Genomic DNA, 18,904 nt, shown 5'->3' on the forward strand with positions numbered 1-18,904 from the left:
TCCTGAGTGCTAAGTTTGTTGAACTGTTTATTTTAATTGATGCGTGTGTGGACAAACATCTGTGACCATCCATCTGCTTGTCTCTGTACCTGAGAAGGCTTTTGTCGCATTAGCTATTCTAGCCAAGGACTGGAACAGCTTTTTTCCCAAACCAGTTATCATTTCAGCAAGTGTCGGGAGAGTAGGCACAAGTATAGCAGAACCTTGGGCTTAACAATGTCCTTTTGGGTATGTTTTTTCCCTACGATGCAGAGGTTTGGCAGCCAGTGCAAGCCCTTCTCTGGTACATTAGAACAGGCCTATCCAACTGGTGTCCTGCTGGCAGCCTACAAGGGGTTACCATGAGGCCTCTGAGTTCCCACCTGACTGCTTCTCCTCCCACCATTATGGCTGCAGTAGCAGCTCAGAGCTCTGGGCTCTTCCTCCTTCCTTCACCTTCCTCTTTTTGCCTCCATCTAAGAGGGGACGGGCAAGATGGCAAGGTACAGCATAGGTGCACTGTGAGTTTGGTTCAAGATGCCCACAAGGAATGGTACAGTGGGAGTGGGGGAGGCCATGCAATGCAGTGAGGTAGGGGGGAGCACCCATGCAATGTGGTGTGTGATGGGGAGGAGCACCCATGTAGTGCAGTATATAGCTGGTGGCCCATGTGATCAGCAGTATATAACTGGTGGCCTCAGCTAGTGCAACCTGCCCAGTGTGTGGCCCCTGACTGCTCAGAGGTTGGACAGTTCTGAATGAGAAGAATCCACCAAATTAACCTTTCCACACTGTAGTCAAGATAAGCTTTCATTAGAGGAATATAGCTTGCCTCTGTTACCCTAGCTTTTGGTAAAGTTCAAGAACATAGCAGTCTACTTTGCAGGTCATGGGTGGGGTGCAAATGTTTGTACTCCTCAATCATTGCAAATTCACCTTTTCCAGTAACACAGCTATCTTCCTCACTGGCAGCATGAGAGGCCAAACTATCCCAACTGGCTGATGGGTTCTTGTCTATGCTCCAGCAATAGTGTATCCCGCTCAAGCCAAACCTGATCACAACCTCATCTACCTGCACCTGTTGGCATGCATGGCTATATGCCAGTGAGGCTGCCCTGAGCCTTTGCCCCGTGGCTGCTTTCAGGGAAAACTAAGCTCAAGAAGTGGCCACAAAGACACACGCCAAAGCAGATTTTAAATATACCTGTGAGCATGGCTGGACAATGGATGAGGTAGGCTTGGACCTGTCCTGGTTGGGATAAATCATAGATTGCATGTCTTTCCCTGACCTTTATCTGTCCAAGCTATCCATCTCTCTCTCTTTTATTCACCCTTTTGCCTCTCCCCCACCACCCTGTTCTGTTTTCTTATCTGACAAGAAAACTAACAGGTCAATCCCATTAACTGCAAGGCAGGGCTAGATTAATACTCTTTGCTGCTTTATGGTGTAGGAGTTTATGCTGGTGGATCCAGTCTACTGAAATCTGTTAGACATGTATCTGTAAATTGTGGTGCATATTTTGCCATCTGGCTGTGTTGTCTGATGGTGAGCACATCCAAAAGTGGCAGCTTGGCTGGCTGTTCACATCTTATGTGTAAATTCTATTTTGGAGTGGATTCTGTTGAGCTGCCAGAAATCATGGACTTTTTTTTTTTCTTTCTGGCGATGTCATTGACATGAGATGACTTGATTTTGGTTTGATTGAGATTAGTTGCACTATTATGTATCAAAATGTTGCATATGTATTTCTGTAATTACATATACTGCTGATCCTCGTTTGTGAGCCATCTGTTTGCATATTGTACTCTTGCTGTAAGAATAGTATATTGTAGTGAAAGAGGCTCTGGCTTATAGTACAGTGAAGTATATAAGGATTAATGTCTCCTCAGGCTATTCACTATGTTCTTCCTTCCAGCAGATAGATTTGCTAGGTCAGAACATCTTCCAGGAGCCCTGGCCCCACTTCTTAATAGCATCATACCTGCTGGGATTTTTTTAGCTGCCTCCTGGACCCTAACAGAACAAATCGGATAGGCACTTGGTATATCTGCAGATTTCTTCAAAAAACTTGATTCTGTCCTGTATGCCCTGCTGTGTTATTTGCACAAGTGGAGACTAAAGCCAGACCTTAATCTTGGGTTAACAGGACAACTCGTATCCTTCTGGAAAAATCTATTCATGGGTTTTATTTGGCCAGTCAGCCTAAATTGATGTGTAAGCCAGATTTAGAATTATACTTGTACCTACTTAGTGGCGGTTTATACCTTCCTATCTATCAATTGTGAAAAAATGAGGATAATGATGTTTTTCTTTAGGATGGTGAGGGTCTTGCATTCATTTAGAGTTACAGTATCTTTGATTTTGTTCTTAGTCTTTCTGTTTTTTGCCTGAGATTTCCTGTTTTATTTCTTGTCTTCATTTATTTATCTTTTGTCAGACTTCCTCTATTATTCAGTCTGTGAAATCCATTATGTTGGGTTTTACCAGTGTGTCTCAAAATTTCTCTCCTTCTGTATACGAAATTGACACTCCATCTGGTTTTGGATGGGATTTCTGATTTCTTCAGTTCAGTTCCTTCTGTTAATTATGTTTGATAGAGTTGTTCAAATTTTATTTTATCTGGTTGTCTTTATGGAATTCTTGGTTGCAAGCAATACTTTTTAAATCCTATTACTTTGTCATGATTTCCTCTGCTTAAAGTAGTCTGCAACATTTTGATCAGCTCCTGTAATTCTGTGTTAAGGGATTTGATTTTGCATTTTTTTGCTGATCCTTTCCTCTGAGGGGTTAATTTATGCTTGATGTTACTCTGTGTAGATCTGCATTTTTTATATTAGTGTTAATTTCTTGTGCCAAAATCCAAGTAAAGAATAGATATGGTTCATCCTACCGACCAGGGAAATGGATATTTTACCCTCTAGTTAATCAATATAGGATATATCAAGGTTGCCAACTGTCCAGAAATTTACAGATGGTCTGTAAAAATAAATAAATAAATAAAAAAGTGAGTTTGTAAAATCTGGGGGGCAGGGAGGAATTAAGCTGTCCTTAAAAAAAACCTAAGAAATGGTGAGCTTGATTGAAAATCTGTCATTTGAATGCTAGTGTTGATGGACAGACAGAGCAGAGCCATGCCACCCTGCAGCTTGACGCACTGCAGAGAGCTCTCTGTCAGGGCTTTGTGGCCTATGGGAACTTCCATAGTCACCACCCCCAGCCACATGCTTACCCTGCATGTCTGGGCCATCACTTGTCTGTAATGGCTGGTCAGCTTCTTATCTTGAAGGTAGAAAGGGTCACGTGGCTTTGGGCAGGACAGAGAAGGGAAGCGGTGATGCTGGAAGAGGGAGAGGCAGTGGAAAGAAGGTCCATGCCACAATGGGCTGAGCAGGGCTGGAGTATGCATTACAGTACAAGGTTCAGTTGGGGACATCGGGGTTTGGCAGTAAGTAGGGGACCCCAAGGATGGAACAGCATGGAGGGGCACTAGAAGGCTGGGCAGGGAGTAGGAGCACCTGGAAGGGAGGACCTATGCACAGCCATTGTTCCCAGCTAAGCCCGACATCCCATGCTGTCACTCACAGAAGCTCCCAGCTAGAGCACAGCAGGAGCAGCCCAGGGACTTCCCCCAGCTCCAGATCAGCGGGGGACAGCCGCAGAAGTGGGCATCACTCCCATCCTGTGCCCAGAGGCAAACTCTAAACAAACCCTCCTGGACAAAGGGAAGGGGGAATGGGAAGGGAGGGGAAGTCAGGGACAGTACCTGTGCAGGAGGGGAGGAGGTCCTGAAAGTCAGTGGGAAAGGTTTCTCTTTTTGGGTTTCACTTAATATTTAATGGTTATGTTTTTTTCTAAAGTTGTATACTTATCCCTTTCCCCCTGTAATAAACTCTGTTTTAGTTTAACATTTGCTTGTGAATGGGGGAGTTTGTTCACAGTAGAATACCCAGTTAAAATTGATTTTTCCAGGTTTTTGGGTGGAGGCTCAAGCCAGATTTAGGAAGCAGTGTTCAACTTCTAAATTTGAACCTGGCCTTTGTTACTGCTATCCAAGTCTTGGCAAAAGGTTTAAATTTACATTATGTAAAATATAAGTCAGTCAAAAAGTTATGCTAAAACGTTAGTAAAATATTGTAGGCTGCAGTAAAAAAAATATATTTTCTTGGGTTTGCAACCTTGGCTATAAGGCTTAACCCTATGCTCTCAAAGGTATGTATACAATTTATGTTAAGATATATCTTATAAGTTTGTCTCTGTTGTATAATACAGAACACAGAATTTCACTTATTCATTTCTGTGGTGCAGATAATTAATCTTTTCTTCTATCAGTTAAATGACCCCTGATTTGGCACAATTTTGCCATTTCTATAGGTCCAACAAATTAAAAACAAACTTTATATGTTCCCATACACATTTCTCACTGATTTATTCATATTTTACGGTATTGCATTGTGGGAACACAACCTTTGATTAGGATTTGTAAGAATTTTATCCTTTATGGGCCCCACATAAAAATGATGATATCACATTTCATAGTTAATGTGTGTGACACACAGAGATGATATTTTTAAACAGTGATGTGTGTGAATCATATCTTGTAGAAAGTGTTATAGCCCTAAATCCAAGAATGAGACTAATCAGCCAAAAAACTTTTGTATGAAATTTTAAACTTGGTGCAGTTTTGCCCAAATATTCATAAGTCTTTGAAACACTCTTCCCTTCCCCTAGGTTTGGAGAGAGAATCATAGGTTTAATTTGTAACCAGGCAAAACTCAGTGTATATTTTCAGATCTAAACAAGGCAATATTCACTTATTTTGACTGTACTGCACTTTGACTTTCAAGTAGATTCAAACCCCAGACTCAAAGAAAAAAACTCATAGATGTCACTGAAACAAGCCAAAATTTAGTTGAGCCCTTTGTAAAAGGGAAACCTTTGAGTTTCTCCCAGCTCTGAGACTTTTTTTTCCCAGAATAGTTTTCTCTTCTAATTACTTCCATGAAACTGGGACCCCTTCAAGGCTTGGAAAAATAGGCAACTGCCTCATCAAGCACAAAGTTAGAAAAGGCAGAAAAAACCCCAAAAAACCCCCAACAACCCTCAAACCCCCCACATTTGCAAAGGTGGAACATCTATCATTCACCAGCAGAGTGGTTTTTGTTTTCTTTTTAATTGAATAATTGGCAGTGCTGTGGATTTTCTGTTGAACAACAGCAGGTGACAGGTGATACTTTCTACCTAAATCAATCCATTTATACTTTATTGTTAGAAGCTCCTAGATTAGCTTGTATTTATGTACAAGTGTAGTCAGCTCAAATGGTTTCCACCAATGACAGTATAAATCAGGGGTCAACAATTTATTAAGATTAGATTAGAGCAAAGAGATTAGATCTAGGCCATGATCCAATCTGATGCTCATTCTTTGTTCCACATTTTACTCATGGCTCACCAGCCTCCTCCAGCTGCTCTAGCTCTGTCCAAAGGACTGTTCTCACCATTGTTGCAACTTCTGGTCCCTGTAGTGACTGTATTAGCCACTTCAAATTCTCATTCCCCATGGTTGTCAGCAGGCAAGAGAGCAGCCCTCTGCACAGAGCCAGGACAACTGAAGTAGCCAGAGGGAAGGATGGCCTGTGGCACTGGATGTGTTGGAAGCTGCAGCCTGCCATTAATTAAAGGTTGTCAACCCATGGTGTAAAACATTGTGGTTGAAACCAAAAGTAAAAGTGACAATCTTTTGTGAAAATGGTAACATCAGTCTGAAGCTGAATGTCAAGCTAAAAAAGAAAAGCCAAAGGAGAAATCATCAATGGAAAACTATGTCAAGCACTTTTAAGATTTCTGGGATCAACTGTTTTCCCATTTAATGGCTAAAATTGAATTTTCTTGTGAAGGTTTTTCCAACTAAAATGCCTGCATTCCTGCTTCTGAAAATAGCCATCTTAGGAACAAAGATTTAATTTCTTCTGATAGTTCCAGTATGTCTGAAAGAAGAGAACGAGAACCAAAAATAGAACACTTAATTAAAGCCAGAAATGAACTGTTAATGAATCCAGAAAAGAACGATAAAATCAATTGGTTTCTCTTATGCTTTGGATCCTTCCACAGAGTCTCTTGAAAACATGGTTTTACAACTTGCTGAGCATCACAAGTATTTTGTGTGACATCCCTGCAGCTGGGTGCAAGGCTAAGGGGCAAGAGCGCAGCTGAGGGCGGTTAGAAGTGATAGTCTGCCTGCTCAGCCATGGGCAAGCTGCCAGCAGTCGGTGCCTGGAGGAAGTTAAAAGTTCCCAGGGAGTGGAGCTAAGGGAGGAGAGTGGTGCAGAAAAGGCAGCATCCTCTCTCTGGGTCCGAAGAAGGACCATTGCTATGAGTTAACCCTTTGCTGACTGTATGTTTGTTTGTTCAGTATTGAAGATATGTCCTATGGAGCAAGGCTGCCCTGGCACAATAAAAGTTCAGTGATAACCCGCTATAATCCCCCAAACACTAAAGAAGCTCTTCAAAAAATTGCAATAGCAGTGCACTTTTTAAAGAAATTATTGAAAAATAAGCAGCCTGGTGAAGAGATAGGCATGCCCTGGATCTCTGCATTGAACATCGAGCCCTTAGTAGGGTGCTGCAATTTGGAATGCACCCAAAGCAACATTAGAGTTTTTATGCAAAAATTAACTGTTTGCTTTTTCCCAAACTCAGGATTCTGTTAACTTTGTATACCTGCCTCAGGTGAAGAATGCAGGTTTTCAAAACTCACTTAAGACTTCTTGTGTTTGACAGTCGTTTAGTTGCAGTTGAGGAGGGTGGCTCTAAATTTCATTTCTAATGAAAACCAAATTGTGGAGAGCATTGATCTGGAAGATGCTGTTCACAAGTTCACATGTATTAAAGAAAGAGAAGTGAAATTCACTAAAGATGCTAACTGCTAGTCCCAAATCTTTGTGAAGAAAGATTTTAACAGATTGTTTGTATGGTTGTTTTTTACGTTTTTCACCTTGTTTCATACCTGTATTATCATCAATCAGTAACAGCAATCAGTTTAACTTGCCTTTACTGGATAGTTAGAAAGTTAATAAGAAAGAACAGCAAAAAAGTATTCCTGCCTGTCCTTAAAATATAGAGATGGTAGCTCTGAAATCAGATGAGTTACCAGTTAACTTCCTAGAATCTCTGTCTGGTTGAAAATTAGAATTAGAATGATAAAAGAGGATCTATGTAAATTTCACACGATATTCCCGTGAAAGGAATCAGTAAGCTGTATATCTTTACACCATGGAAACAGGTTCTCTGGAATTTACTTTGTGAAATGACTCCAGCTCTGGAATAATTGAAAAGCAAAATGAATATTAATTCCAGACATAGATTACAAAATGGAATTTTTTTGCCAGGAGCTCTGTTGTTGTAACAATTTTAATTGACCATAATGCCAATGAAAATTAGTGGCCTTTAAAAGGACATGTTCATGCTATAAGGACGCCGGTGTTTTTTGAGAGAGAGACCAGAGGTACAATCTAACAGCAAGGTTAGGACACATCTAAGTAGGTCAAATCGCTTATTAGATGTGAATGTCAGGTGGGGAGGAAAGAGTTGAACTGGTTTGTTTGGTCTTCCGAGTGGTATAAGAAGCAGCAGCAGTACATCATATTCTGTAAAGGGTGGGATCTTCTTTTGGACATATTGGGGAAGCCCTCACTTCCTGCAAACGTGACAAGTTTGGTGTCTGAAGGATGGGTAGGAGAGATAATGATAGGCTGATGTGTCCTCATTGCATAAATGTCTCTGGCTGTTTAACAGAGCAGCATAAGCACTTGCACACATAGGCCTCATGCTTCACCTTCTCAACTGAAGGGACAGTCACAGAGGTCAGATATAAACATTACACTTTTACCAGTATACGTGATTAGAAACTGGTCTATACCCATAACAGAATGGCAGTTTGGCACACAAAACCAGTCTATACCCATAAAAGAACAGAAGTTTGACATACATAGACTGCTTTAAAAATGGCAGAACCGGGTCTAATATTTGCCACCCCACCAAAGTGTGAACATGTGTTCTGTTTGCTACTGATCTAAACTACGCCACTGCTTACAGAAAACCACGTAACTTAGATCGATTCCACTTCAGGCTTTTTGAATGTTTGTACCTAGCCTGACTTTACAGAGCACAAGAGTTTTATTCAGGGAACAAAGGCATAACAGTAGTATGCTTCTAGGACAACGGTTCTCAACCTTTTGACCTCATAGGCCAGATGAGTGGACAGGGTCAGTTCACAGGCCAAGCCCCACAGATCAAGTGCCGTAGGCCACAACTGGGCTCTAGGGCTGGGAACCACACCTTCCCTGCCCTGTGCTCTGGGAGCAGACCATGGGGACCCAACACTGCCCCCTCCCGCTGAGATTAGTCCTTGAGAGCCTAGCACTGCCCCTCCTGTCCCAGCACACAGGGATTGGGTCTTGGGGCCTGCTTCCACTGCCTCTTGAGCCCTGTGAACATTGGGATTGTCATTGGACCCAGCACCACCCCTGCAGCTCTGCACACTGGAATCAGGTGCCCTGATCTAGCACACAGGGCCCCATAAATCTGACAATTTGGCTGTGCAGGAGTACTGTCACTATTCTCCCACTGTCAAATATCCGATCCCATAGAGAACCCCATGGGCCAGATGACACAGGGCCATGGGCTGCATCTGACCCACAGGCCGGGGGTAGAGCACCCCTGTTCTAGGACAAAGGAACAAGAAATTCTTATGAGCTTGTCTGAACTGTACTGCTGGCCTAACCGGAGCATTCACAGGGTAAACTCCACCAACCAAAATGGTTTATTTTAAAAATATTCATTTGTTAAATTAGCAGTTTTTAAACTTAACTAGTTCCCATAGATAGATGTTGACATAAATTTCTCTCCTCCTGGAAAAAGAACAAAAGGACAAAACAGTCTAATACAACATATCACTAATGAAAATCTCAAGGGAAAGACTACATTTTTGGTTAAATGCAATTATATTTATTTTCTTCACCCATTAATCTACAAGTTTTCCTGAATTGAAGGTTAATTCAAAGAATTTTTTTGTTCCTTTTGTTGGATGAGTCCTTTCTAAGTGCTTAGTGAAACGAGTTTGTGGCGCCAACTTCTTTGGAAAAAAATCCTTGGCAAAAGAAGTTGCAATCCTTGTCACGGTAAAATAGAGCTGTGTATTCAGTTCATGTTTCATGCTGTTAATACTTAGTGAGTTTTACATGCAGACTTTAAGATAGGCCGCTGTGATTATTTAACTTCAGTTCAACAGCTGAATCACAACATGTGCACATAAATATACTAGCTATGTTTGGAGAGAAGAGTCCTAAGAAAGAAAAACATAAGTTTTAATACTATCAGCTACTGCTGTTATTCAGTGCTGTCCTTAAATGAACAGCCTGGCTAGTCCTTCCTTTACCACTGTTTCACCAAGGGAGATGCTTCCCTTGTAGCAATCAAATCATCTATAAGCAGACACAGGAAGAATTTTTTAAAGAGAAAAGTTCTCATTTTAGCTCAAGCTTTGAACATAATTTTTTTTTAATCTTCTGGTAAGGTAGCTGTCACAGGTAGAGCTGTGTTAGAGCTTTCTGTACAGATGATCATCCAAAGTGACCCTGGAAAGTTCTACATAATTTAGACCCTAAAAATAGTTATTAGATGAGTCTGTGGTTTTTCAGTACTCCCTGTCTTGCTAGTGAGCAAGATATAACTAAACCATAATGAGTACCATATCCACCTTTCAGAAATACTGACTTCAATTCATGAAATTAACACAGTCTTTACTAGAGCATTTTTTCCTCAAAAATCAGTAAATGTTGAAAAATGTAGATTTGGAGAAACTGAAGCTATTTGTGATTCCAGGACTAATTTGGTGGATTTTTTTTCAACCAAAATGCTGGGAGGACAGAATAAAATATTCAAAATTGTCTCATTTTAATATGTTACTAAACTGAGTGTTTAATTTCAGTAATGCCAAAAAGGTTCTATTTCAACATATAGACAAATATTTGGCCTTTTTTTAAAAAAACCCCAAAGGTTAAATAACTCAAGGTTGAAATAAAATGTGTAATTTTCAATTGAAAGAAAGAAAATGGCATTTTTTTTGTCATTTTCAAAACTGTTTAGACTTTTTATGAAAAACTTTGAAAAAAATCAGTTTAGGTGCAATTGGAAATTTTTTTCTGTTTTTGGCTTGCTATTAAGGGCTAATGACACTGAAGATCAGCTGAGTATGTTCAAGATGATATGGTCGTTAGGGCTGTGCGAAACAGCACCATTTCTTTTCGACTTCCGTTTCACCATTTCATAAGGACAGTGTTTCATTTTGACGTTTTGTTTTGTTTCAAAGCACTGTTCCATTTTGTTTCGTCAAAACAGTTTTGCTTTTTCACCCATAGGCTATAATGGGGAATCACAAAACTGCCTATAACTGCCTGATTCAAACGCAAATTGCAGGGATTGTAGCCCCTGCTGAGGCCACAAAGTCTGTTGAGTTTCAAGGAGATAGATGCAGGGGTTTCTGGGAAACTGCACCTCAAGCTGCTGACAACCAAAACTTGTGACATGTATGACTTTGTGTGTGTTAAGGCATGCCTGCACTGGTGCTGGGGCGTTTACACAACACAATAGTGTGCCCCAATGAGGCATCCTTCTCCCCTACAGCCTCAGTCCAGTCCACCACTTTAAATAACAACACATACGCACTGCATCACAGTAGCACTAGCATCTCAGGCAGCCAAACTGACAGACTAGAGCCTCTTTCCTTTCCTGCAGGAGGTTCTTTTCCAGCAGCTGCCAGAGAACGCCCTCTGCCAGCCCCAGCCCTGGGGCTTAGATGTGCCCAGGGCCCTGACTCCTTCCAGTCAGCTGACCAGGGACAGGTGCTAGGGATGTTGATCTAAGGACATGGCACTGGCAGATAAGGTTCTTTGAGTCAATCTGGTATCTTTTAGTAGACCAACTGAATAGTTGGAGAAATATATCTTAGCAAGCTTTTGGGTTGAAAAACCCTTTGTCAGGCTCAGGAAGCACCTGCAGTTGGTGTGGGTGCTGTTCCTGGATGGAAGGAATAGTAAAGAAGCCAGAAGCTGGCATGCAATGCAGGCAAGAAAGCCAGTCAGTGAAAATGGAAATGGGGGCATCAGGGGGTGAGAGACAGGCTGGGGTTGGGGGGAAGGTAGAAGTACAGGTAAAAGTGGAGAGGTACCTGGGGAGTCAGATGCCTGGCACATTGTAGTGTGTCAGAATTCCACTGTCTATATTGAGTCCATTTGTGTCGATGAGTTTTTGTACCTAGGAGGTTGATGAAGTGCAGTTCATAGGCTGGGCTGTGAAAAGTGGTTTGTAAATTCAAACAAGCACTGAACCTTGCTAACCTCATCACCAGAAGCCAACTTCCTACAGCCAGTATGGAGATACTGTCACATACATATCTCCATCAGGGCAAACAAAAAGAAGATTTTGGGGGCAAATAAAAAGAGGATTTTGGGGGAGGAATAAATTGAAAGGAATGAATGAATATAATAATTAAATAAAAGGGATAGAAAGCAAAAAGTATTGATGTATCCCACTTGCTAGAAACATGCTAGGAAGTAGGAAATGATAGCCTTTGTTGTCTGACGCTGCTGAGCTGCTCACAGCTCAGTAACTGACCCCAAGGCAGAAAGCAGCTCACTTCAAACAATGCTGCTTTTTTCATCCGTCCCCCAGAGCACTAGGATTGGAAGGGACCTCAGGGAAGGATCACAGTCACTGGCCAGCTACACAGTCAATATGAGAGCAGTCCTTCCCCCCTCTTCCCCCTCCCTCTCCTTACTTTCTGTTTCCCTGCAAGCGAGCCCAGCTTTGAAACTTTTGAAATGTTTCAACTGCCCTCATTTTGTTTTGAGGCTGTTTCAAAGTGTTTCATGTCATTTCGTTTCAATTTCGCTGTTTTGAGCTCAAAACAAGTCGAAACGAAACAGCCAGTGAAATTTTGCACAGCCCTAATGATCATGCTGGTATTTGATCATTTAAGGATATTTAAGCGTGTTTTTATATTTTTAATGGTTGTATAGCTTTTGGTCCAGCATTGACTACACAGGAGGGCTGATTTCTTTAGCTTTATTTTTAAGCTAATATTTATTTTAAAAGAATAGAACAGCATTACTTTCCTAAGGGACATATTACCTTTTCTATAAGCAGGATTCTCATAGGCCCTAGAGCCCAGCACTTCAGTACCTCAAAACAAAACACCAAACCACCCATATGTAATAGCAAATAAATTCAACAAGATGCACGTCAATATAAACCTTGCTAGTCCTCCAAGTACACAGTGAACTTAGAATCATAGAAAAGTAGGGCTAGAGGGACTTCAAGAGGTCATCTAGTCCAGCCCCCTGCTCAAGGCAGGATACTCCATGATTAAACCATTCTAGACCATTTTATCTATTCTATTCTTCAGAAACAACCCTCACATACAACTACCAGGTAGTATGACAATATCACAAAGGGCTACGTAGTCATGTTTACAGAGGAAATCTCAGGGTGGGGAGTGGGGGAGCATTTTAGAGCCTCGTTCACTTTAAATCTGCTTTGGGCATCTTGAAGTTCATTCCTCCTTGCTCATTTGCTGTGTGCTGCATCTGACAGAGGAGCATATGGCATAAGTAATTTGCCCTTGACAGTCCCTCTTTTTTGGCAAGCTGAGCCTTGCTTTTTGTAGAGCATACATAGTCTCAGCATCCCCTGCATATCACTTTCTGTGCCCCTTGCTCATTCTCTTTCTAGTGCATACCTGAATATATTTACTTTGTGATGTTTTGGTTAATTGAACAATGTCTTAATTAGTGCTGAACTAATCAACCACTAGAATTCTATTCGTCTTTCCTGTGCCTGTGGTCTCCAGGCACCAAATACAATAATTATTTAGTTTTGGGCAAGCTCCTTGACTGGTGTTAATCAGTGAATCTTCCTTGACTTTAATGGAATGTCACAGATTTATTTCCGTTTGAATACTTTCCTGGACACAACAGTGATGTCCTCTTATGAATGGTGGTCCACATGTCAACTTTTCTGCAGAAGTCATCCTTAGGAAGAAGCCATTATACCAGGCTAAATATCACTTCCTCTATTGAAGAAATGCCTCTACAAACAAATGTGCCCTATTCTGTGCTGTAAGAGTCTGCTCTTTTCTCATTGAAGTTAGTGACAACTCCCATTGACTTCAAAAGTACAGGTCCAGGCCCTGAAGGAGCCAAGGACCAAGCTTATCATGCTGTCTGGTGTTGTCTGGCATAGGAAGGATCCACAGTTTAATGCTATTCAATTGCTATTCAGAAGCTATTTAATGCTATTTGTCTTTAGTAAAGCAGGAGTATAGGAGCGAATAGAGAGGTCTTTCTGGATCAACACATATCAACAGCCATGTCATGACAGCCAGTAGAAATCTATGGAGTTACAATAGTCCTTCCTTTCAGATACAAACGAGAGTTTTGCCATTGACTTCAGTGGGCCAAACAGTAAAAAGTAAATAAAAGCTATAAAGGGCACACAGTCTTTTAAAATTACCTTTATTTTTGTAATGATATCTACCTCTGTCCTTTTGTTGTAGCGTTGGAAAGAAAGATATCAATGAGGCAAAGCAGGGAAGAGCTTATAAAACGAGGAGTTCTGAAGGAAATCTTTGATAAAGGTAAGAAATGATTGTGTGCATGACACCAAGTTGACAATATGCAAAGTCTTATGGCTTGTTCCTGCATTGCTTGAACACCAGTAACTTCAAGGGAGTTAATTCCTGAATAATAGGGATATAAGTGAATTCAGAAGCAGACCTTCAGATTTCTGTTTATATTTTACTTAAGTTTGCCATATTGTCTAAGTAGCTGTTTACAATTATCTAGTAGGTAATATTAAACAGAAGCATACAGTAGTTGAAGCAGGAGCCTAATAGTTATTTAGAGAATAGGACTTCCTGACTGAAGCCCCATTTCTGTTCGTCATACCATTATTCTGATGGAGGGAGTGAGGGATTAACTATTAAGGAAAAGGAAATCAGTTAAATTGCTTTGGATTCCTTGGTTTCTGGAGGGCCCTGCAGGTCCCCATGTAAGAGTTGAAGATCTATAACATTTATCGTTTTCTGTCTTGGATACCATGTTTTTTTTACCATGACTGTATTATTTGCACTCAATAATAACACTTCATTCTTTTATGTCATTCCAGTTTAATAGGGTAACAAATATATGCCATCTACTGCATTCTAAATTCAGCTTCAATTTATTCCATCATGTCCCCTGTGAATGCACAAAGGTTATGATTCACCATGTACTTTACTTTGACTTCAATGAGACTTCAGTATTTGCTTAAATGTTTTGCTAAACTTATGTTTAATGGCATGTCTCTGTGGAGCAAGGCATCACTGTGTAGAGATATGCAGGATAGCTCTGCATGTTCTAGCTCTAAAACCAGAAGCAGTAGCCACATTACACAGCACTGTACCAGGGCTAAGTTAGTTCTGTAGAAGTTGAGCTTACTAGCCCAGGCATAGGACCATGCTAGCACGCTGTACTGGTTCTATGGCTACAAACAGGCATTACATTTTTCCTGGGACAAACCATTTTATCCAGGGACCAAGGTTCAAATGATAGGGGAGGTCAGGGGGGCACAGGACCCAAACAAAGGCCTGAGTCCGGGTGGTGGCGGCACTACCCCAGGCTTGCAGGTGTGCTCCAGGAAGGGGGTTGGCCAGAAGTTGGCACCCTTGAGGCAGCATCCGAGGCTTGGTTTTTGGCTGGGTGCAGTGAGGCAGGGGACTCGGCTCAGGGGCACCCCCTTCTGGCCCACCACATGCTTTATTGAATCAAAGGCAGAAAGATGACAGTGCATTCAGCCTCTCACTAAACCTTGATTGGAAGGGCAAGGTGTGTACACACCAACACTGGGACATTTTCATTCCAGAACAAATACGGGCATACTGTGTCCAGAGACAAATACAACATCAGTTCTTAGCCTGGATCTGGAGCTAGCATGAGCAGAGCTAGGTGAACTGACTAGTTTGGGAACAGATTAGCCCAGGGGCGGGCAAAATATAACCCACAGGCCGGATCCAGCCCACAGAGGGATTTTGTCTGGCCCGTGGCAGGTCCTTCGGTCCTGCCCAGCCCAGGCGGAAGAGGCAGCTTGAGCCATGGAGCATGTGGCCAGTCCCACCATTCCCAGACGTGCAGTGGGGTTAGAGTGGCTCACTGGCCAGACTCACTTCCTGGCAGCCCCGATGACAGCAGCTCCTTCCAGCTGCTACCACCGCTGAATCCAGCCCCGCTACCCAATCACTCTGGCCCATCTGTCCTGCACCCACTGCTGGGGGCAGGATGTGTGGGCAGCGCATCTGACTGGGCAGATGGAATGGAGCCATGGGTGAGCAGGAAGCAGTGTTCAGGAGCTGGACAGGTGGGTGAGGCTGGGATTATGGCATGGGATCATGGGGCAGTGACAGCATGGGACTGGGGCAGACTGCGATCTGCTCCCTGCACACCCCTGCAACAGGTGCAGGTTCCACGGGCAGGTTTGTGCAGGGAGTGGATTGCAGCTCTGCCCCAGCCCTGGTCCCACACTGTAACCACCCCAAGATCCTGGCCAGCCCCTGCCCCAGCTGCAGCTCCCCACCCATCCACAGCCCCAGCCCATCCCTGTGGCCATGCACCTTGCCTGCATGGGTCCCAGCCAGTCCCCATGCAGACCCTGAGATTGGGGCAGTGACAGCACGGGGCTGGGGCCTGAGGTAGAACTGCAGTCTTCTCCCTGTATGCCCCTGCCTGCAGAATCAGTGCCTGTTGCAAGGATGTGTGGGCAGCAAATCACAGCACTGGTACACACCCTGGGGCCAGGGCTAAAATCTGGAGTACAGCATCCGGGAGCAGGATGGGCAGGCAGGCGGGGCTGGGGGCTAGGATCGCAGAGCGGTGACAGTGCAGAGCTGGGGCCCCACAATCCTGGTCCCACATGCCCACCCATCCCACTCCCAGATTCTGCTCCCCAGGTTCCAGCCCCAGCCCCATCCCAGCTGAGCACAGCGCAGAGCTGTGATCCGCTACCCGCGTGCCCCTGTGATAGGCACTGGTTCTGCAGGCAGGGGCATACAGGGGATGAATCGCAGCTCTGCCCTGGGCTCTGGCCCTGTGCTGTCACTGCCCCATGATCCCAGGTTGCCCATGGAGACGGCCAGGACCTGTGCAAGCAGCAAGTGTGGCCAGGTGGATGAGAGGGGGCTGCTTAGGGAGTTTTAGTGAGTTGTTGCCTGGTGGGAGGCCTGGGGATGGGGGCTGTTGCTTCCCCTGATGCTATAATGGGTCTTATACCAAGCAAGGAAACTAAGAAACGGTTGTCCTAAACTAAAAGCAAGTTTATTGAACCCTAACAGATACAGCTCTAATAAGAATTGAAGCAATAATAAGCAGTTAAAATTTAGAACTGTAGCTAGTCAAAGCAAATGCTCACCACCCCATAATATCACGAACACGACTTCACTGGTTGATCAGACTAAGTTCTTGTCTGGGGGCTCCTGGGTCCCATGTCTGATGTTGATGCAGGATCTTGGAACAATGACAGGATCTCTTCAGGCTTTCTGCAGGAGTGTTGGGAAGGGTACACTCTCTCACCTCTCTTTATATACCATATAGCTTTCATTTTCTAATACATAAAATTAGCTTAAGCCTTCCTCTTAATTTTTTGCTGTTTGCCAGATATAGTTACCTTTAACTGCAATTTTCTATTCTGAAGTGATTTTTTCATTCTTATGTATGGGTAGGTCTTGCTCTGACTGTTCCTCTTTTCCCCAGGCTATATTTATTCAATTTAGCTAGCCAAGTTCCTGAGTTGTTTTAAGTCAGGGACAGTATTTTTCCATCTGCTCCTTTCACTGGGTGCATGTCTGAACCACAATTCAAGCTAAGCATATAGCTTGAGTTAAGCATAAAGGTCAAACCCATGTCTGAAGGCCCCTTGGGTCCCAACAAGACTGACCCAGCCCTTGACAGCTCACCAGAACTCCATATGTGGCTCACAGGCCCAAATAATTGCCCACCCCTGGATTAGTTTGATCTATTGAATGTCTTACACATTTGGAACGCAGCCCTGGGTGCTCACCCCAGCCTTGGAGTTGCACTCTTCCTACCCTTCTATACCCTGACCGGCTTATTTTTAGCTCCCTGGCCCACCCACCCCTGAACAGGCAACTCTCCTGGACCCACCAACCTCCCCTTTCCCCCACAGACCTACTAGCCCCCACTCCAATCCCACCTGCCCATCTCCCACCCCAAGTTACTTACTCCAGGTCCCTGGCTCAGCTCATAGCACTAGCAACCATCTGCATATGTCCATCCCGAACTATGATCAAGTGGCTTAAAGTAAGCTGCATGTTCGTAGACAGAGGGCACATCTACATGAGATGCTACGTCACCATAGCATCGGTGGGCACTAACTATGACACTGCTACTACGTCACCATAGCTTGTTGCTATGGCAACATAGGGTCAGAAACAACCTGTGCACCGCTGGGACTGCGTAGTACCAGTGGGTACTGTGCAAACTAAAGCAAATACTAAATGACTGTGCATTACCAACTGTACACAGATAGACACCCTGGGTGTAGGAAACATCTGCCCATACTTCGCCTTAGTTATAGCTTTAGAATGGCTTAATGCAAAACATTGTGTTAAGAGTTTTGACACAACTGCAAAAAGAAGCCATAACCAACACATCTTAGATTTGTAAAGAAAATATGGTTGGAGAAACAGAAGCCAGAATGTTCAGATGATGTGTGATTAGCTTTCTTCAGTTTCCACTGAAATCAGTGAAGACTTCATACCTGCCTCAGTGGAAACTAGCCTGGGATTTAGACACTTCAATGAAAGTAGTCTGATTTCTGTTTCAGAAGTGGCAAGCACCTGTTGTTACCAGATTTGCCCATTACTTTGGGGTGGTGCTCATTTATTAGGGATATGTTTCTAGGGTCTTGGTAATTCTGTCAATGTGCTGCTTGTGTTACCTGTGTTTCTATATGGAGCTGTATATCTCCCTTCTGCAAGTCCTCACCCCCAGTGGAGCTATCTTGCAGGACTCAGTTTCAATGGGGCTGGGTTCCTCCAGTCACCAAGTCAGTCATACACACAAACACACACAAATTAACGTGACACACCTGACCTGGCCGGGTTGATCAGCATGGACAGGCTGACACCCTCATATGCCAAGAATCAGTTCATCAGAGCAACAATAAACTGCAGTCAGACACAAGCACACAGGTAACAGAATCCCTCTGAATCCGGCTGGGTGTCCAGCTGACACCCTCATGGGCCAGCATTCAGTTCATAAGGACACGTCTGAGTCAACCTGGGTCAATCAGTGTGTACCAGCTGATCCCCTTATGTGTTTCAAACTCAGCACATCCCAGTCTTTGGCCTCTTGATGAGCAGACCCCACAGTATTTTTGGGTTTCACAGGGATCTTTAGCTTAGGTAAAAGACGTGTTGCTGCAAAGCACGGGAGGAAAGAGAAGCAGAGAAGGAAAAATATACCCAGTTACTACCAGTTTGACTATAAAAGTTATTTATTGCTAAGCATATGAAATATATAATGGTACTAGTAGTAATTGACATGCAAAAGGAAAAACAAACAAACACAAACAATTACAGTACTACCCTAGTTTCACTAAGTATTTGGGGAAACTTAGGTCAAGCTTAACTAATACAGTTCAGGTTCAGAAATTTACGCCTAGAGAGAAAAGAGAGAGAGAGCACTGGGATCTCACCAGTCCAAGGTACTCGGGGTGCAAAGCTGACAGATAAAGTTCATAGTGCAATCCTTGAAGGGAGATGATATGTTTCCTCCAGCCTCTTGAGAAGAACAGTGGATGGTATCAGAGAGATTTTTT

General features: G+C 43.2%; 1 protein-coding gene across 12 annotated transcripts in view; it reads left to right on the forward strand.

The window, feature by feature from the left end:
• Window positions 1-18,904, forward strand: part of PHACTR1 (phosphatase and actin regulator 1) — a 471,624-nt gene that overhangs the window by 335,979 nt on the left and 116,741 nt on the right. For 11 of the 12 annotated variants that reach the window (XM_025206234.1, XM_025206235.1, XM_025206233.1 and 8 more), the window contains one exon: window positions 13,590-13,670. The exons of the other annotated variant lie outside the window; for it this stretch is intronic. In XM_025206234.1, coding sequence (XP_025062019.1) covers window positions 13,590-13,670 — 81 coding nt within the window. The remainder of the gene's footprint in view (window positions 1-13,589; window positions 13,671-18,904) is intronic. 12 annotated transcript variants of the gene reach the window in all.

The sequence above is a fragment of the Alligator sinensis genome, unplaced genomic scaffold, assembly GCF_000455745.1.
Source record: "Alligator sinensis unplaced genomic scaffold, ASM45574v1 scaffold253_1, whole genome shotgun sequence".
In the NCBI taxonomy this organism is placed as follows: domain Eukaryota; kingdom Metazoa; phylum Chordata; order Crocodylia; family Alligatoridae; genus Alligator; species Alligator sinensis.